The sequence below is a fragment of the Diabrotica undecimpunctata genome, chromosome 5 (assembly GCF_040954645.1).
Source record: "Diabrotica undecimpunctata isolate CICGRU chromosome 5, icDiaUnde3, whole genome shotgun sequence".
Classification (NCBI taxonomy): Eukaryota; Metazoa; Arthropoda; class Insecta; order Coleoptera; family Chrysomelidae; genus Diabrotica; species Diabrotica undecimpunctata.
This window is the reverse complement of record NC_092807.1, coordinates 109698019-109720510: the sequence shown is the minus strand read 5'-3', so window position 1 is coordinate 109720510 and position 22492 is coordinate 109698019. Positions and strand designations below refer to the sequence as shown.

The following is a 22492-nucleotide window of genomic DNA, read 5'->3' as shown; positions in this document are numbered from 1 at the left end:
TCATGAACTTGCCCGACAACACATCCAGATAGCCAGTGACAGAATGAAAGATCAATATGATTCTCGATGCAAGAGTGAAAGCTACGAAGCAGGTGATCTTGTTTGGCTTTATAATCCACAACGTCGTCGAGGCTTGTCTCCCAAACTGCAAAGACAATGGGAAGGTCCATATGAAATTAAAAAGAAAATAAATGACGTAATATACCGAATTAAGAAGTTGCCGAAAGGTAAACCAAAAGTAGTTCACATAAATCGTCTTGCACCATATGCTGGCTCAAATGAAACAGAGGAAGCACGAACCCTTCAACATGAGATCAAATATGACCGGCGACCAAGCTTTAATGAATTTATGACAAATTATGCAGAGAGAAAGAGTGCTAGATTCGGCGTAACCACAGAAGTTCAGCAGGATCTTTTTAGTGTTCCGCATAACGTCTCTCTAGCCCACTGTGTTGCTCAAGATCTTGAGATGACTAAAGGAATCTCATCCGTATTTTATAAGAAATTCGGTCGTTTAGACGAGTTAAAAAACCAGTAGCCTAAAGTTGGAAGAGTAATGAGATTAGAAGATGGTTCTCGATCTTTGCTGTATATGGTGACCAGGAAGTCGTATACAGACAGGGCAAGCTACGAGGATATATGGCGTGCTCTAACTAATTTGAAGAAAATTGTGTGCAATTACGACATCAAGAATTTGGCCTTACCCAAGATAGGTCATGCACTAGATAATCTGGACTGGAAGATTGTCAGAAGCATGCTTGAAGTGATCTTCCGAGAAACCGGCGTACGAATTACTGTGTGTTGCATTAACCCGATGAAATCGTATCATTCAAAGTCAGTAGACTGTTATTTCTTTCTAAAGGGTTCATGCAGAGCTGGAGAGTCCTGTAGATTCCGCCATCCTGTGTCTACATATAGAGTTGCTGATCGGGACGGTCAGATTTAAGAGGGGAGCAGTGTTACGAACATGCTTTCGAGATGGCCCAGGTAACGGTTGCATTGCATCTCTAATACCCTTCCAGAAGCTTCTCCGTGTATCGAGTGCGAGAAAGAATAGACATGTCAATAGCGCCCGTCCTTCGGACGGGAGACAATTAGAGGTGGGACAACGCCAGAATGTTCTCGAAAAGTAACTTTATTATATATATGTAACGTTGTTAGGAGTGAGTTAGTCGATAAGAGAGTACCGAACTGTAAAGTTATAAATAAATATATGTATATAAATTCGAACCGCTCGTTTTATTTAAACACGCTACAATAGTTTTAACGAATTGTTCGCGAACAGCTCACGAGAAGTTCGCGAACAGTTCGGCTCGCATATGTGTACCCATCTTTAAAGGTGGGTACACATATGCGAGCCGAACTGTTTGCGAACTGCTCGTGAGCTGTTCGCGAAGAGTTCGTTGAAAATATGTTTATGTTCAGGCTATCCAATACCCTAAATATCTAATAACAAACCGAGAATTAATTTACTTCGGTATTCTAAACATTTCGGTATTTTGTTTACATTATCTGTTATTAATTTCTCTCGTTTCTTTTGAATAAGCCACGCTCGTTCAGCAATTTTGTTTAACCGAATGATCTCATCGCACACTTTAGCAGCAACAATTTATAGTCTCGAACACCGTCCAAATTTAACTGCGAACATTCTTTGTGTTCGTCCCAAAAACCGACAGACTGTGGTTCCTGACGAGCAACGAACGAACAGCTCGCAAGCGGTTCGTCCCGTCGTACAAATTAACGAATATAGCGTTCACAAACGGTTCGCGAACAGTTCTGCTCGCATATGTGTACCCGCCTTTAGGTTACGACGATCGCAAGAGAAGTATGGCGGAAGCATCCAGTACCAACAAGTAAAGCAACGATAAGCAAAATATTGCATAAATTTATTGATATTTTCATTGTTAGAGATAAACTCAAGAGTCACAGACAGACCCACTGTTACCGACGACAATCAATTAAATGTATTACTTGAAATTGAAAAAAATCTTCATTCTTCAATTACAACTTTATCAATTAACAATGAGATCTGTCGTGGTGCTGTTCATAAAGGTCTAAAAGAGGCCAGATTACATCCATATAAAATTAAATTTATACATGAACTCAATGAAGACGACTTTGATAGATGCATGGAGTTTTGCGGAAATATGCAAGAATGGTGTAATCGAAATAATGGATTTAAATATAATATCTTGTTTTTCGACGAGGCCACTTTTTGTTTAAATGATACCGTTATTAGTCAAAATTGTCGTTATTAGGCAACAGAAAATCCCAATTGGACAATAGAAGTTTATACCCATTATCCCCAAAAAGTAAATGTATGGGCTGGGATTGTTAGAAAAACCATTGTAGAACCCTATTTTTTTGACGGTACTGTGACGGGTGAAAGGTATTTAGAGATTTTGTAAACCTGCGTAGTTTCATTTTTAACCGCAACATATTCAGATATCAGTAATCCTGGTCAAATAGATCGAACCATTTGGTTTCATCAGCATAGAACAATTCTATATTATGCTGTAGTGGTTAGAAATTTTCTAAATGCAACTTTTCCCAATCGCTGGATTGGATGACGCGGCCCCATTAAATGGCCTGCTAGGTCGCCAGATTTAAATTGCATGGACTTTTCTGTTTGAAGTTATTTGAAAATATGATATATGTAAGCCGACCTACCAATTTGGTAGACCTCAAACAGAGAATTCGCACAGAAATTCAACAAATTACACTAGTCATAATATGAGCAATGGCTTTCTTTACACTCCGTATACTGAAGTTTGAATGTGATGAGTTTGGTACAATTATACTCAGAAAAATATGGGCTTTTAATTTTTTATATAAACATACGCCGTTTCTATTAAAAAAAAAACGATGACGTCACATCTTCTAAGGTAGTGAGGGTAAAAGTTATTTTTTTTCCAAAAATGTTTAAAAACAAAAATAAAGATCTATCTGTTAGAGCTTTAACTCTGAAAATAAGTCAGTCATGAGGTAATAGACCGTTTCCACACTTTATGAATGCACTATATGTTTACACTTTAAAGTTTCTGATATGATTCGGATTTTTATTATTTACACAGTGTGTCCGTAAATTATGGTTACTGTCAAATACAACAAGGGCTACAATTCGAAGATTTAAGATAAAGTCATGTACGAGGCATGTTTTTTAAGTAAGTACCGTTTTGCGATTCCGCCGCCGCAGAGCTACGGTCGGCGTTCCGCGCATGAGCGCTGGTTACCTACATCTCTTGTCTACGCACTGACGCCATTACAGTCTGATTCTTCATTGTATACTTGTTTACTCCAGTGTCTCTACCAATCGTGAGTCACACTGATTGTGAAGTACGGGCTGTTATACGATTTCTTAGTGCTAAAGGCGTAAAACCGATCGATATTCATCGTGAGACCGTTGAAGTTTACGGACAAAACATTATGAGTGATGGAATGGTAAGAAAATGGGTGAGAGCATTTAAAGATGGCCGCACAAATGTGCATGATGAAGAACGGAGTGGGCGTCCTTCGGTCGTTAATGAAAATTTGGTGCAGAAAGTGGACGAAAAGGTGAGAGAAAACAGACGCTTTACAATTTCATCATTGTCCGACTGCTTTCCTCAGTATTCTCGTAGTGTTTTGTATCACATTGTTACCGAGAACTTAAATTATCGACAATTGTGTTCACGCAAAAATGTTAACGGATTTGCACAAAACCCAATGTTTAGGCAGTGCATTGACTTTCCTTGAGCGGTACCACAGTAAAGGTGAAGATTTTTTAGACCAAATTGTTACTGGTGACGAAACGTGGGTGGCCTACGTCATACCAGAATCGAAACAACAATCCATGGAATAACGACATTCATCATCACCCAAAAGAGTGAAGTTTAAGCAAACAATTTCTGCCCGGAAAATCATGTGCACAGTTTTTTTGGGACAGAAAAGGAGTATTGCTAGTGGAGTTTCTGCCTCGTAATGAAACAATAAATGCAGCATCTTATTGCGAGACATTGAAAAATCTGCGTCTTGCAATCCAGAACAAAAGACGTGGCAAGTTGAGTAAGGGTATCGTTTTGCTGCATGACAATGCCCGTCCACATGCGGCTAATCAGACCAAAGATCTCATCAAATCATTTAAATGGGAGACTCTAGATCATCCTCCATACAGCCCTGATCTGGTGCCCAGCGACTACCATTTGTTCCAGCACTTGAAGAAACACCTGGGCGGTCAGCGTCTTCAAGACGATAACGAAGTCAAAACATTTGTGATGCAGTGGTTAACAAGTCAGGCGGCAGAATTTTATCAGGAGGGATTCAAAAACTGGTGCCACGTTATGACAAGTGTCTTAATATTCACGAAAATTATGTAGAAAAGTAGATTAAGGTACAGGCTTTCATGTAAAAATAAAATTATTGCCATATCTTTGCACGTCTTTTTTTAATTCCAAAACGGTTCTTACCTAAAAACACACCTCGTATTCTTTACTGGATTACTTTCAAGTTATTTATTATAATTTAATTATAATTTATTAATATTAGAAATCAATAAAAGTTAATTTTCTAAGCGCATATCTTTCAAATAATATCCATAAGTATTAAACTTAAAAATTGGTGTGTTTTAGATTAAAAAAAAGGCTTTTTATTTAAGAAATATGGAATTTATTCCATACTTTACGCACACACTGTATATATATTAGGAACTCGTTCTAAAAACGATTAAGAGTGGGAATTAAAACAATTTTTTAAGTAAAATGTAATTGTCATCACAATCAATTGTACCTTATTCCCTTATAAACATAGTATTAAGAATATTTTGGGTTACGTTCGTAGCACCCTCTCTAAACCTTTTAATTATTAGTTTTAAATAGTGTTTCTAAAATAATTTTTAAGAATAGTATGCAAGCTTTAATATTATAACCCAACGGATCACTTTACAGTCCATCTCTGTAGTACTTAACCGAGATTTAGAAATTTAGTACCGAAATAGAGGTATACGGACCGATAATCGAATTGGGGCAAGTCGTGAATATGAAACAGTCCGGTGATAACTTATCATTATATACAGACCTGATCTTGACCTCCTTGCTTTGCCATTCCGAGTGCCGATCGAAGCTGATAAGAATAGCGGCGATTTCCTGAAAAGAATAAAAAAGCTTTCGTTACTGGTTTGTTTCTGCTGGTAAAACGTAGGATTTACAGCTTTAAATTAGCTTCGAGATAAATGTTGTCAAAGATTTTATGTTTGCAGGAAAATTTTGAATTGTAGTTAAAAATATTTTTTGTATAAAAATAAAATGAAAACTAGTTAATATTGGTGACTCCTCATATTCGATGGGAATTTCTTTTATTAAGATTTTCGCTGTTGTTTTATAACATATCAATATTTAATGAGAATTAAACCCATTATTTATTTATACAATTGCTTTACTTAATCCTAAAATACAGAGTGCCCTACATAACAAAAATCGGTCTTTTGTAATACTTGTGTAATATAATTCGAAATAATTTAGGTAACAGTAGTCTTTTAACTTAAAATGGCATAGTTTCCGAAAATTGGCTGTATACCATATTAGTTAAAAAAACTCGAAATATCAAAGTAAAAACGTCTGTTGTAATTGTATTATTTAATTAAAAATCCAAATGGATTTATAAATGGGTAATAAAGTTCAGAACGTTTTCCGACTTACTACTCCATCTTCAGTGAAGTAAGTAGTCCAATAATGTTAAGAAAAACGTAAATGTTAAATTTTGACTTGACAATTAAAAAATGTAATTTAGAGTATTTGGAGTACTTGCGCTACTAACTGCAAAACCAAATAGTGGTTGGGATTAAATGGTAGATAACATATATAAAGTTAAATAATAAAGTTAAAGTTAAAGGTAAGTATTAAATTAGACGGCATAATGCCGATGAAAATAGATATAACTACCCGGGAACGGTATGTTCCTACTCGAAATAAAATTTCACATCCGAACTGGTATGCTAGAGTTTGCCAACTGATTTGGATGCCGTACATGATAATTTACTAAATGACAATTGTCTAAATGACAATGACTTTCATGCGCGTTATAACATGTTTGTTAGTTTGTTTTTAAAATGCAGATGATGTCGTAGAGCCATATAGAGTTATGCTTTAACGCCAAATCCTCTCATCCGTCGGTGACTTACCTAGTCGAAGAAAAATGACCCTCGAATTTTGTAAAAGCCGTTACGGTTTGGTTTTTACGCAATATCATCATAATATCATCACGTAGCGCTACAACCCTGGGTGGGTCTTGGCTGACTGTACAACTTTTTTCCAATTTTCCAATTTTTTCGGTCTTCCATCAACCTAGGGTCAAATGGAATGTTCATTTTCTGGAGATCTGCTTGGATGTTATCTCCCCATCGCATTCTATGACGTCAGAGTGGTCTTTTGCCTGTAAGAAACCCCTCCCATACCAGTTTTACAAGTCTCTCGTTATGCAGTCTGTGCACGTGGCCTGCCCATCTTAGTTACTGTGATTTAATTTCTTGGACAATATCGGCATCATTGTAAAGTAATTTTAATTCGATATTGGTTCTGATCTTATACTGGTTTGTGGTGATGTCATGGTGAGGTCCGAAAATTTTTCTAAGTATTTTTCGTTCACAGCGTCTGAGCTTTTCTTCGTTTGCTTTGGTCATGGTCCACGTTTCGCATCCGTATGTTATTACAGGTCTGACGATGGATTTATAGATTTTGATCTTTGAACTTCTTGTAAGATTTTTTGATTTTATGAGCTTATCCAGTGCCAATAAACAGAGGTTTACAGATTGGATTCTGTCTTTTATTTCTTCTGTAACATCGTTGTCAGCAGTGATTACGGCCCACAGATACTTAAAACGTTGTACGCTTTCGAAATTTAAGGTGTTGACAGTCACATTTTGTCCTATTCTGTCTCTTCGTGTCGTTCTATTTATACACATATATTTCGTCTTCTCTTCATTAATCTTCAGCTCTACTTCACTTGTTGCTCCTTCCACCTTGTTGAAGATGTCTTTCGTGGATAGGATGGAGTCTCCAACGAGATCTATGTCATCTGCATATTCGAGTAATAGCTTGGGACCTTGAACCAATAGCAATTCTGTTTTTATTTCGGCCGACCTCCAAGGTGGAGTAATGGACGCAATATAGTGTAGCTAATCAAAGATAATCTTTATTAGATAATTATTTTAACATTTAATGGAATAAAGTTACTTTTTTTAACATATTCTATACCGACCACGTTACTAACTAGGACAGTTGATTAAGAATGGAATAAGGAAAAGAGTTGTTAACTACAATAAAAATAGCCAATATTGAATAACTCTGTCGCATTATGAGGAACAGCGAAATATATGAGTTGCTGCAATTAATTCTAGAAGGAAAAGTAGAAGAAAAACGCGGACCAGGAAGGCAAAGGATTTTATGGCTGAAAAATCTACGTACGTGATTCAACACAACGACCACAAATCTTTTCAGAGCAGCAGTTTGCAAAATACAGATTGCCATGATGGTAGCCCAACATTCAAAACGGAAAGGCACTACAAGAAGAAGAAGAATTCTTTTAGAAGTAATATCAAAATAGATTTTATTCTATAGGATACATTTTAATGTTTAAAACACTTGCTGACAGAAACGTGAAAGCAAAGCTGCTGTTATCTACAAGGTCATAAAACTACTTTTTCAGAATTCACCTGCTATAAACCGGTCTTAATGCAGCTCAATGGATTGTTAAACATCTTCCATTTATTGAAGTCACCCATTTCCGAATTTGGGAACCACATATGGGTACCAATGTATTTAGAGTCACTTGGTCATCTCCAAAAAGTGTTTGATGTCCCTTGACTGACACATGTCCAGTAGAGAAGTCTGCTATAATACTATTTATGCTTGTTTTTCGCAGTCCTTCAGCCGCCAGTGTCCGTTCAATCTACATTTTCCACCTACTTTAGTAGGTTTTAACTTCCCAGTAAGAGTTACTTTGTGTTCGGATCCAGATATTTTGCAGCTAATCGGTTTCTGGTAACTCCATCAGCTCTTTCATTGCTATGTCTTTCTCGGTCAACTGAAAACACACAAGAGTGACAATATTATGTACTGCCAATCTATTGAGTTCTACTCCTGTTTTTTCGTAACAATCCTTCTTCTTTTTTTTTATAATATAATGTATGTCGCACCATCAATTTTGCTCATTAAGATAATTTTTTAAAGATTATAATGTATTAAAACTACCAACTCACACTATGAAAATAGTAAAGGAAGTAATTAAATGACTGATACGTAAACAAATCGAAATATATAAAAATAAGTTTGGCCTATGCAAAGCAAATGAATAACAGATGAAATATTTATTATAAGGCAGGTAATGGAATATAATAATAAAAAAACAAGTTGTCTAAGGTATTAATTGATTTTGTGAAAGCATATGATAGAGTTTCTCGAGAGGTAAGGACTCTCTGAGTCCCTTGTGAATATTTAAAGACGGTGGAGATTAATTACATGTGAAAGTAGGATTGTTACATGATTTATGGCATAGTGTTAGTAGGAAAGAGTAAATAGGATTTGGACAAAAGAGTGTAACGAGACAGACAAGCTATTGAAGGCGAAGGTATAAAACCGTATAGAACAAAACGGGATATCTAAAATGTTCATTTAAATACATATGTAGTTATTACTGCAAATAGGATGATAAGGTTGGAAGGTGACATTATTGTGAAAAGAAATAGTTTTAGGAGTCTAAAATTTATATTACTCAGTAATAGGGAAATACACAGGGTTGACCATTCAAAAAAGTCCATCCTGATATTTGGAATATTCATTTTATCTTGAAAACTATTGAAAGAGGTTGATTTTTATTCCAAAGAGGCCATTTTTTAATGATACAGACATCTGTCATTTGTAAACCCACTTCCTTCTTATACCGCAAATCGTTAATTTTAAATAGGGTGTACACCATATGTGGTAAATTATTACACAGATATTTCGTTGAAAATTTAGGCATCCACGATTTTCCTTTTCATTTTATTTCTTGTATTATTTTGAAAAAGTATCAATTTATTAAAAGTGTTACATCTCTTAAAAACTAAACGACATTGGTTTGACAAGTGATAATATGTATATTATTAAAACTATCTATTTACCCATGCTTTAAAAATTCACACAATTGACACTGGTCATGTCAAACCAGTGGCGTTGCGCGCTAACTTTTTTTACTGTATCTTTGATAACTCGCGTTTTTGATCAGCTTGCAACCCTAATTTGCCACCATTTTTTCTGTGGAAACGTTATATCATTATTTAAAAAAAAAATAACTTTAATTTCTTATAAAAAACATGCATATTTAAAAAATAAATGAACGAAATTTTTGTTAAAAAATTAATTATTTTATCACTTCATTGTTCTCTGTTATCAATGTCTTCTTTGATTCTTAAATGTATGTAAAAATATGATTTTGATTAACTCCTTATTATGAAAGTAGTGATCTTGCTATGTGTGAACTAGTACTATAAATATTTTTAACAGAGTTGAATAATTATTTACTAGTCATTTATTTCAGCTTTCTTTTCCGTCAGTGTTAAGATAATAAACAGAGCAGCGGTGAAATAATTTTAATCATGAATAACTGCAAGTGAAGTTCCAAACTGACTCTTTATCTCCGTATATCTTCATGTGTGTAATTTACCTATCCATTAGACCAGCGTTATTAGATTTTGCTGTAACGGATGTAGCTAGTCAAGGCTTATGCTGCAAATGCAATAAGGACATTCAAGAACTTTCTATTTTTCATTTATTATTAGTATTATAAACTTAAATTCTATATACATATTGGTATAGATACATATATATATATATATATATATATATATATATATATATATATATATATATGTATATAATATAAATATATATATATATATATATATATATATATATATATATATATATATATATATATATATATATATATATATATATATATATATATATATATACTTCTCAACAATTGAAGTGGATATTACGAAAATTTTATTTTTTGTTCATAAGGTCAAATAGAAAAATGGAGTGATATAAATAAAGATTTATTTTTACTTCGTATTTTCATACAGATGAACCGAAAGAAAGAAATTCTTTAAGAAAAAAAAAATAGAAAATAAACAAAAATTGTAAAATTAACAACCTAAAATTTTTATTCCTGCTCAATTTCTAATATCCCGAAAAGAAAAATTAATAGTGTATGTGTCCATCTCTGTGTTGCCTTAGTGCTCTAACTCTATTTGGAAGACCTTATTAAATTATTGATGAACTGCTGCGGTATTCGTTCCCAAATCGCGCGTAATGTATTGGTCAACTGATCTAAGGTTTGGGGCGGTTGAAGGAGCCTGTTTTGTTACCTAGACATTTCGGCTCAAACATGTTCAATGCAAATCATATCAGGTGAACACGGTGGCCACTCCATTCTTGTAATGCTATGAGCTTCTATACATTTGTTGACAATTCTCGCACGGTGAGGGCGAGCATTATCATCAATCAGAACAATTTGTTTGCCTATTGCATCAAAAAATGGAACAACTATTGGTACTATGACTCTGTCTCGATATCGTGTAGCAGTCATTGTCTCATTAATTAAGACGACTAAGTCCGTGCTACCGTCAAAACATATGCCTCCCTCACGCAAATGGATCCACTCCCAAAAAGAGTGGTTGGGACTCTCAGATTTTCATTGTAACGCTGTCCTCTTTCCCTCCACACCAATATTCGGCCATCATTCGTATACAAACGAAATCTGGACTCGTCAGTAAAGAGACAATTCCTCCAATTTTCGAAATTTCACTGATAGTGCCCAGCGATATCTGCATGCACGCTGCTCCCTAGTTAGTCATGGATGGGTTAGCGTGCCGTCTAGCCCTTAAATTGGGTTCATGTAACCGTTTTCTGACAGTTTGACTGGAAATAGCTCGTCCAGTAGCATGCCTGAAGATACTGTTAATTCTGGAAGCCGTAAATGTTGAGTTTCTTCTTGCCGTCAGAACTACAAAACGGTCTTGCCGACGAGTTATAGATCGTTCTCTTCCTCCTCCATGCCTGTATGTTGCAAATCCAGTTGCTACATACCGATCCATGCACGACATACCACACTTTGCGACACATTTAGCCTCATAGCAACCTCTTGTTGAGTTATGCCCTGTTGCATCCAACGAACTAATTGCTCAAGCTGCACTACTTCTAAACGTCTTTGCGGCATCATATTTTTGCCATAAATAGATTTCTTGACTTATTGACTGGTAAAGCCAATACAAGCACTTTTATACGAATGATATATTCATGTTTGGAACAACATGTCTCTCTTTGTAAGAGATAAGGGCCGATAAGAATAAGGAGAAAAAAACCACATGCAAAAAATATTGGCAATAAAGATAGCTGGTCACTGATATAATCCACAGATATAAATCTCGAAAATAACACTATGCGGGACATTTAGCACGAACAACTGACAATAGCTGGCCCACTAGAATTACACTGTGGTATTCAAGAGGCATCAAGAGTCCAAGAATGTCCAACTTTAAGATGGGACTATCCCATAAAGAAACAAGCAGGCACAGAGAAGCGAAGACATTCGTAGAAAGAAATGAAGAACGACTATGTAAAGGAGGCTGCGCCATAATAGGTAGAATACATTAGGAATGATATCATATATATTTGTGGCTTGGTACAAGAAGTACTAATGTCACTTTTTGGCCAAAATGAGTTAGGAGTAGTTTTAGGGTTAAAGGGTAATTAGAAGTTTTCTGTATCAGTGTATATGCATATTAATTTGATATAGGATATAAATCCGGTAACTTCCCCCTCTTCGTTTTTTCCTTAAAGCAGTGTCTTTGCTTTTCTATGTCCAGCAAGTTGACTCCTTTACCAGTATCGCCCTGGCTAAAATCTAGCTATAAAAATATAAAAATTAAATTGCTCATGGGAATTCTATTACCATATCTAAGTTTACTTGGAATATATTTACACTATATTAATTTAGGCTTAACTGTCATGATTTATACTTTACCAACCCATTACAATTGTAGTATTTTCTCTTTTTCTGTTTTTACTGATTAAGAAACTTGTTGACATTGAACTTGATAATGGGCTAAATTTGAAAGCCCGAAAACGGTGGTCTCAGTTAAAATCAATTGTAAGTATATGTTATATTTGAAGTGAAGCTTCAATGTGAAGTTCAAAGCTACCATACATTTCCAACGTCAAAAAAAACTTTTTTTTTGTACATAGTAACAAAAAACACCACTATGTTGTTACTACCTAAGTTTTTTAACATTCTAACTCTACAATTCTAAGTTACGGTAAGATCAATAATGTTTTTAATAGATAATATATGGTAGCTAATTATAATTTATTCTCTTTCAGCCCTGAAGAAGCCAAATTAATTCTCTTTGGCGAAAACGTTCGGCGAAACAATTGATACTCATTAGAGTCTTTCTTGCAGATTTTCCCAATATTTAAGAGTTTACTATATATATATATATATATAAATATATATTTATATATATATATATATATATATATATATATATATATATATATATATATATATATATATATATATATATATATATCGATCAAGTTTACAGAAAAACTACAAGAGACCTATTGTGTTCAAAATGATCCAAAACCTTATTTTGGGGTATCTCATGAAAGTGTCTAAAAGGGCATGGATGTTTTTGATGCATTTTATTTAATTATCACTTTTTCGTTTAAAATTTAAATTGCCAAACTGTACAAAGAACGACAAACAGTAATTGATTTTTATAATTAATTTCAACCGAACGCAGGAATCAAAGTCAATTTTTATTGGATTGATAAAAAACATCAAAATAGCAAACGAAAAAAATGTCTGTAATAAAATCGCAAATTACAACATATCTCACAATTTAAAACGATGTAATCTGTTTGTGATCCATTAAAAAAAGCTCTGTGTCAATATACAAACGATAATGTGGAAATTTACGACTCAGAAAACGCACGATTCACGATGGACAGGTATGTTTAATTACATGAATGACACGAAATGGTGAAAAATAAGAGTCGTTGAAAGAGAAAATGTTTAATGTTGAAAAATTTCGGTTCGCTTAGCAAAACAAAGACTGCTTTGTCATTCGGCAGACATTTGTTGGTGACTATGGTAATAAAAAGTATGTGTTACATTAGAATTAAAACTTGTAAAAGGTACAGGCATATGCTATTGCGATAGAATTGTTAAAGTATTCAACGATAAACAGTTTAATAATTTATTGAACTAATTAAAAAACTATTAAACGAATAAATAAATTGCATACAAAAGCCAAGAATAAATGAGCTGAAATATATAATAAAGATAGCATAGCAGTTACTTGGAATTGTTAGCCCGATCACATAACACAAAATTTTGTCAAAAATAAACAATAAATCAAAGATGAACATTAGGAAATAGGTAGTTGAAAGTGTTTATTATTAAAAAAAAGTTTACAATCCTACTTTTTTTAATCAACTCCACTTTTACTACATACAATATCAACCTACATACTTAGATAGATAATAGACAATAGGTAATAAGACTGACAATTAAAGTATTGACATGCAGAGAGGCATTTAGTGATGCACCTCTTTGTAAAACTTTGTCTTCAATATTGACTCTCTTTGACACCTATTTATACATATAGTAAATTCAACCAATGTACACCTCTAAACGATTAATGGATTTCGCAGAAAACCTTTCGTTGTAGTAAAAGACACGGTAAACTGCACTGGAGTTCTCCATAATCTTTTTAATTACTTACTTTGTTTAGAATATTTTTGCCTGTATTATCAGTTGCCTGTTAACTTTTGTAAAATGAGGAGCAAAAATTCAAATGGAATTTTAAATATTATTGTTTATTTGGCTAATAATGAATGTATAAATATAATGGTTAACTTACTGTACAATTATTTTGTAAATAACTTTATAATAGTATACTTAATGATTATTTAAATTTATAAGTCATCATCATTATCACTAAATTCACTACCGCTCTCATTATGTAAATCTATAATCACTGGATTAATTTCACTAATTTTATTTTCCCGGATCCGCCACTCTTCTAATAATTTTTCACATTTATTTACTGTTTGGCTCATATTTCTGGAGTTTTAGTTTTAAGAGGTTCTTGTCACATTTCCCTAACTGCATCGTCATTGTATCAACTTCATCCAACGTGATTATCATAATACGTTTTACTGTAGCATGTTGAAATTACTAAAATATCGATATGCAAGTATAAAAATTTTCTAATAACTCCTGGGCTATCTATAAATCTTGATGTCTTTATTTACATTCAAATCCCCCAATTCTCTGTTTACATTGTGAGGTAAAAGAAAAGATTCCCAAATTCCGGTTATAACTAGGACGTCGAAATTATCGATATAATACGTGTTATTTCTACAAATTTAAAAGTAGTTTGTTTCAAGGTCGCTTTGCAAGATTGTTGAGGCCTGTTTAAAACAAGAATTTTGGTTTTTTGATGACAAGAACCGGTGAAGAGGTAAGGGAAACGGTAGCCCTTGCCGGTATTAGATTGAGGTTGAGGGGAATTCAAGTCAGGTTGAGAAGGGTAACGAAACGGTGCAGACGCTGTAGTGAGTCGGTCAAGACTAACCGGCAAATTTGTTAGAAAAGTGATTTTTACTCAAAGTAATGATCTGTTTAAATAAGAGTAATCACTAACTTTTGTTTATGCCGTTTCTCATTATGAGATATTTGTAACACGGCGATTACACAAGATAGAAGAATGTGCCAGTTTCAGCCTCAAACTTCAATGTTCGAATAAAGAAGCCGTTTTAGAACATTTTTCATAGTATAGAGTACTTTTTTGTTCGAGTGGCAGGAATTTTAATAAATCCAGTTCCCGACCCTAGACATTATGCATAGTGAAATTTAGTGAAAATCGAGGTAACTTTTTGTTTTGTTTTAAATTTCAAAGTAAAGACAGACATTTTTTTAATAATAATAATAATTGCTTTCATTATTTAAAAAGATAATTTTTTATTTGCAATAAATTATTTCTGCCACATGTTTATAGTCCAGTAACTATTTTTGTAATTTTTTTAGCAACTCCCACTCGTAAAACAAAGTTTGTAAACGAATGACATGTAAGTTTTCTTTGTTATTTTTGGTCTAAATTTTTGTAACTATTATTATAGTATTTTTTGTGCCATCTATATTTCTGTAACTGTTTGTAGTGAGACAACAATAAATTTTTAATTTATTTCTCTAAACCATTTTTTCATTTATTCAAAAAAAAGTTTATAACCCCCTTTTTGAGTCTTATTTAAAAAGATATATTTTGTGTTACTAATTATTATTTCAATAGTTACAACTAGTTGTAATCGTTATAATTTGGCACCTCGAAGCAGCTTCCATTTTAAATTGCTAGAGGTTCTTCCCGTTGTTTTGTTTGTCCATTTCTTCCAGGAGATTCATGTCAGTATCCCCTTTGTTTCATTTTTGTAGTTGACTCAATCCAACCCCCTTGCTATTCACTTATCCACGACCCAGCTCTCCAAATAAGCCCTGAGTGCCGTTCACACAAGTATCGTTAATTTTGCTTGTCCTATCTCCACCCCAGTAGCTTCTGTCCCAATTTTCAACCCCTATAGTTATACCCTATGTGGTAGGCAAATATTACGTTACATTACATATATCCCAGATGCGTTCGATGGGATTAAACTGGCAGTGATACGGCGGTAACTGTAGTACTTGATGTTCATAACTTAATACAATTTGGTCAACTATATAAACTGTTGGTTTTTCATTACGTTTCGAAATTTTCAGTAACTCTGATTTGAAGGCGTATTCCGGAAAATTGATATTATTTTTAACTAACCAATTTTTTATGCTCGGTACGTTCCACGACTGTTTTGGTTGTTTCTCCAAAATCTCCGAATGGTAAGGTGCATTATCTAAAACTATAACTGATGGTTCACTCAGACTAGGTAATAGTTTCTCCTCAAGCCATTTAACAAACATATCTGCATATATGTTTTTATGGTAATCAGCAGAGATTTTAATTTTGAAGAAAAAATCAAATCTGCCTTTTCTATAAAACCTTCTTTCCCTCCTGCATGAAGAATTATAATGTCTTTTGCCTTCTCTGTCTGTGTTTTATTGATTTTATGCTGTCGTCTTGTCAAATTCTTTTAATTTCAAGCTTTTCAAATATCCATGTCTCATTTACCTATACAAATGTTGCATTTTCAGATTTAAGTTTAGTATATTCTCTTAAAAATTTAATTCTTTTGTGAACCACACTACTCCTTTCGCATAGAAGTAACCTATTATTTTATACATTTATAGATAATAAGTAGATGCATTACTAGTTTATTAGGAAATGTAATTTTAATCATAAGAGATTTAATATCTTTCAGATTATAAGAATCAATAGGTAATTATAATTTTTTACAGAAGCCAGCATGAAAGTAAGTAGATTTTAGTATTATATAGTATATTTAATATTATTTAGGATAAAACAAACTTCTATTCTATGAACATAAGTTGTTAGGCGATTCTGACTGACTACTCCTCTTAAGCAATCTCCAAATTTCACGATATACAATAAACCAAATTCACGTTGCCAACAAGTTTTGCATATTATTTTTATAACCTCTTTTACAAAACTAGGAGAAGACAGTATTGATATTTCTAATTTTTCCACTTTTTTCCAGTATAAAGACCGTTGACATCTTCTGTCATAAAAATTGTCCTAATTTTACCAATATTTAATTGCTAAGAACCATAGTTAAAATATTTATATGTACTTCTAGTTTCTTAATTTTTTTCTACACTTTACGTAATAGACGTTTTCAACAGATATTAATTTCAATTAAATTTAATCTCTGTTTAAGCTTTTACCGAAAAGATAGGTAAAATTACAGACACTACATATACTTAACATCATAAATTTAAGGATCGCTAGGCTAACGTGTTTATTTATAGTCAGTAAGCTTCTGGGTTCCATTCGATAAAACTTTTTTCACGCAAAGTTTGTCTGTATAAAGCAGAAATTTATAATACTAGCTACTATTGGAATTAAAAATCGAATATTCGGGTGTAATATATATATATATATATATATATATATATATATATATATATATATATATATATATATATATATATACAAACAACACAGTTTATTAGGGTTGCAGCCAGAAAATTGGCCGGGATGTTAATGAAACACTCTTTTGACGTTTTGTCTAGCTTTCGGAATGGTTTTATTCCTTTTTCACGACACTGTAATAAGAAAAATATGTAAATATTTATAAAATATCACAATTCTTCAGTGCAACTTTCTAGTCTCAACTCGACAATAATAACACACATATAAAATAATGGACAAAATACATTCTAAAATTTTTAAAATTTAGGTACAGATAGTAAAACTTAGTTTGTCATCTTTTACTGGTGTATTTTAACTCATAGAGACAGAACTGACACATAGAGAACAGAAAGAAATAACCCTGTGATTAAAAAGTAATTAGGTGTACTTAATATTATATTTCTTTTTAAGAAACACTAGAGGCCCATCTGGGTGATTTTAATTTTTAAACCTGTCTTAATGGTATGCATATAAGTGTAATTTATATTTATTTACAGGTAGATATTAATTTTATTTTGGACGTTTTTCCAGTAAGTAACAATAAATGTTGCTCAGTTTATCTATGTCAGATATGGCGGGCCACGTGTACTTATCAGTCGATCAGGAAACGTTTGATTGAGGAAGTCAATAGTTGCTCTAGAGTTGTGAGCCAAACACCCATTCTGTTGGAAATAAACGTCCTGAAAATTAAAGGGAAGGCGTTAAACTGCCGGAATGATTTCATTCTGTAAAAGTTGTAAATATTTGGACCCGTCTAGGTTTCCATCGATAAAAAATGGACCGACAATATGGTCGCCTAGTGCCACAAGAGAACCACTAGGGATGTTCCCTGGTGGAATAAAGAGTTATCCAAACTTAGAAAAAAGGTCAGACAACTCTTCAATAGGGCAAAATCTACAGGTAGTTGGGACTCCTACAGAAATGCCCTTACTGAGTACAACAAAGAACTAAGAAAATCAAAAAGAAACTCGTGGAGAAAAATGTGCGAAGGGATAACAGAATTAGCCCCTGCACAACGGCTCCAAAAGGTTCTCTCAAAAGACCACACAAATGAAATTGGACTGATCAAAAAGCCGAATGGTGATTATACTGAGAGTCTAACGGAAACTATTAGAGAACTGTTAATGACCCATTTTCCTGGCTCTCAACAAATACAAGAAGATGAACCACAAAGTGTGCAGCTGACAGAGGCTCCAAGGGGCCTCAACAGATCCAGCAGGCAACTAGCGGAAAAAATCTTTACACAAAATAAAATCGAATGGGCCGTTACAAGCTTTAAACCTTTTAAATCCCCTAGTAAGGACGGAATATTTCCTGCTTTACTTCAAAAAGGCTTCATGCAAATACAGCCGCAACTACAGCGGCTTTTCATAGCAAGCCTGGTGTTAGGTCACATTCCAAAAACTTGGAGGGACGCAAAGGTGGTATTTATAACAAAGGCGGGGAAACGTCCTACAGACGAAGCGAAGTCTTATCGTCCTATATGCCTGACCTCCTTTCTCCTAAAAACAATGCAGAAACTAGTAGATTACTACATAAGAAGCGAAACATTAGCGAGGAAACCACTTCACAAACATCAGTTTGCCTACCAGACTGGCAAATCCACTATAAATGCTCTGAATTCGCTAGTCGAAAGAATTGAAAAGACAATAGTGGCAAAAGAAATAGCTCTTTGCGCTTTCATTGACATAGAGGGAGCATTCGATAATACCTCTTTTGAATCCATAAAAAGAGCACTAGTAAAGAGGAGCATTGAAGTCTCACTAATACAATGGATTCAGTCAATGCTAAAAACGAGAATCATCACTGCTAGTATTGGAGGAGAATCTGTGACTGTGACAGCGGTAAAGGGGTGCCCTCAAGGGGGAGTATTATCGCCTCTGCTGTGGTCTTTGGTTGTGGATGACCTTCTCACTAAGTTGCATGATTCTGGTTTTATAACCCAAGGTTACGCAGATGACCTAGTTGTTACAATTAGAGGCAAGCATGACCAGACTATATCTAGTCTCATGCAAACTGCTCTTAACGAAATTAAAAGTTGGTGCTCGAAAGAGGGCTTAAATGTCAACCCCAGTAAAACGACTTTGATACCTTTCACAAGGCGACGTAAATACAATTTACAGGCTCCAACTATGAATGGCATCACATTAGACTATTCCAAGGAAGTAAAATATCTGGGGGTAACCCTAGATCAAAAACTCACCTGGAATAGTCATATTGAAAAAATTTTATCCAGAGCTTTGGTGGCAAGTTGGACCTGCCGCAAGACGTTTGGAAAAACTTGGGGCCTACAACGGAAAATGACTCTCTGGTCATATAAAACAATAATTAGGCCCATGGTCACATACGCATCATTCGTATGGTGGCCAAAAACACAACAAACAACAGCTAACGCCAAGCTTCAAAAAGTGCAGCGGCTAGCTTGTCTGGGAATCACAGGGGCAATGTCAACATGTCTTACTGCAGCTCTAGAGGCGATGCTGAACCTTCCTCCCTTGCAGTTCTGCATAAGGAGGGAGGCAGTAACTACCGCCTTAAAACTGCGACAGACACAAATAATGAAACCTGTAGATCTAGTTGGCCACCTGAAAATCTTAGAAGAAATTCCATTGGATTCTAAGGACATGCCGACAGATGTTATGCCAGTCAAATTCGACTTTGAAACACCCTTTGAAGTGGTCATAAAAAACCACCAAATGGGTGAAGAAATTAAACCAAAGAAGAAGGAAGAAGGTTCACTCGTATGGTATACGGATGGATCTAAGATAGATAAAAGGGCAGGAGTGGGAGTTACTGGGCCCAATTTCAGGCTAATCTAAATCTCTTGGAAACGCCCCAACTATCTTCCAGGCAGAAATACATGCTATAGACATAAGTGCCCAAGAATGTCTCAACCGAGACACCCGTAGGGCAAGAGTCCTTATTTTATCAGACAGCCAAGCCGCCTTAAAGGCTCTAAAGTCATTTACATGTGAGTCGAAGTTGGTTTGGGACTGTAAACAATCTCTCAAGAAGCTGGCGGAACGCAACAATGTAACTGTGATGTGGGTGCCAGGTCACAAGGGAATTGCAGGAAATGAGGAAGCTGACAGCCTCGCAAAAGAAGGAGCTAATACCCCATTCCAGGGTCCGGAACCCTTCTGTGGACTATCGAAAAGCCACATCAGAGAGGAACTCCGTACCTGGGAACTCAATCAACTAAGATCATATTGGTCTAACACACCAGGACAAAGGCAAGCAAAAAGGCTCATAAAAGTGTCGCCTACTGCAACAAACCGCCTTCTCGAAATGAGTAAAAAAGATATCAAAATGGTCACTGGCCTTCTCACTGGTCACTGCCCTCTGAGATATCATCTCAAGAAGATGGGCAAATCAGATAGTGAGAACTGTCGTTTCTGTCACAATGAAAAAGAAACGGCAGAACATATACTATGCAACTGCGTAGCACTGTTCTGCAAAAGACTAAAATTCCTAGGAGAGGTCAGTCTGGCGTCCTCTGACATAGGAAACAAGTCACCTAGGAAGCTAATCAACTTCATCAGAAGTATTGGCATTCTAGAGTTTAACTAGATTAAGGTATGCACAAAAGATCTCTATAGGTCGAAGTGCGGTGAGGCCGCATGGCCTTAACGACCTCACATAATCTAATCTAATGGTCGCCTAATATCCGACAAGATTCGTCAGAAAATAAAATATTTTTTAAGAAGTGTACATTTTCGTTCTGTTTATCTAACATAAATTTACAAAACTTCATCCGCCTAAAGTTATCTTCCGGAAACAGTTCTTGTGTTGATTGTATCTTAAAAATGTGATACCCATTCCTTTTGAGAACTCGCTGGACAGTTCGAGCATTCACGTTAACTTCCCTAGCAATTTGTACACTATTGCAGGGTTCACCAGCTTCCACAAAAGCACACATAATAATATCCCTGTTTTGACGCTCCTCATGGACAGGTCTAACACGAGGTTCATTACCTTCATGACACTTTTTACAACTGTTTACACATCCCGAAGTTTGAAAATGTTTAATGGTATTTTTAACTGTTGTAACACTTGGGGGGTCTATTTTCGGAGGCAATATTAAATAAATCAATTACTTCGCGTATCGAATGACCCTGAAAGTATCATGTTACAAGTTTTTCTTGGACGGTATACAACGTAATAGACATTTTATTAATTATTTGTTTATTATTTCAGAACTTCGTTTGAAATTTTTAATGTCAATGGGACAATTACGATAATTCGTACATACTGTGAAATGAATATAGAGGTGGAAACGTGTAACATGTCACAGCGATTGCAATTGTATTGTATGACCAATAAAACAATGTGATCTGTATACAACTAATAAAAGTTGATATCTGGTGGTATATTATAGTATAGATCAATATATTATAATTGTGTATGGGAAAATAAAACTGATTTTAATATTTTCCTTACAATATCATCATATTTTCTCGAGTTTATGCGAAACAAGAAAAGGAAATGGACATGTTTACTAAACGTCACTTTATGTTTAAATAAACTACCACTGTAGTAGAGGTAGAGTCTTATATAACGTTTTATATAAGGATATAATGTAACTGTTTGTATGGGAAAATAAAACCTTTGTTTCTACTATTCCCTTTATAAGTTATCATATTTTCTCACCTATTAGACCTTACTAGAACTTCAAATAATTATTTCAAAACCAAAATAAACGAAATCGATTCAGTCGTTCTCGATTTATTATTAAAAAGGTTATACATTACTTCATTTTGTGATATTTTATATGTAGTTACAAAATATCATAAAGTGACTTTTACCAAACGGATCAAATAAAGTAAAATTGTAGAGGTAAAGGCATATAAAACATTTTGAATTTACAATAAAAAAAATAAAGGTCATTTACCGAGATAAAAAATATTCTATCTCCTAAGTTAGACCAACAAATACGGTTTCATATAATTTTATTGCAATCGGTTTAGTGGTGTTTAAATAGCTTGGACAAACATCGTGGCACGAGATTTTTATATATAAAGATAATGTATTATATATTAATAGTCTGGATAAAATGCATGGCATGTATTTTATACTTGGGAAAAAAGTCTCCCTGACTACTAACTAGAGTTGATTTCAGTCCCGTAATCAGATCGTTGTTCGCTAACAGCCTATAGATTATTTTCTTTCCACTTTCCGTGCTCTGTTTGTCGCTGCGGAACGGAAGAATAAGCGGCTTAAGTCAGATTTTCGTCGGGAATTCCTCTTTCTAACTAGAACAAGCCGCTTCCACGCAGCATAGTTTGCCCAAGAAAATAATAAAAAGTGTTTGTTTACTGTTCCGAATTTTAGCGG

At 34.3% G+C, this 22492-nt stretch overlaps 1 protein-coding gene across 4 annotated transcripts in view; it reads right to left on the bottom strand.

Moving 5' to 3' along the window:
• The window catches only part of Camta (Calmodulin-binding transcription activator), a 1863487-nt gene that overhangs the window by 172417 nt on the left and 1668578 nt on the right, over nucleotides 1-22492 (bottom strand). For all 4 annotated transcript variants that reach the window (XM_072532541.1, XM_072532543.1, XM_072532542.1 and 1 more), the window contains exon 7: nucleotides 5053-5120. In XM_072532541.1, coding sequence (XP_072388642.1) covers nucleotides 5053-5120 — 68 coding nt within the window. The remainder of the gene's footprint in view (nucleotides 1-5052; nucleotides 5121-22492) is intronic.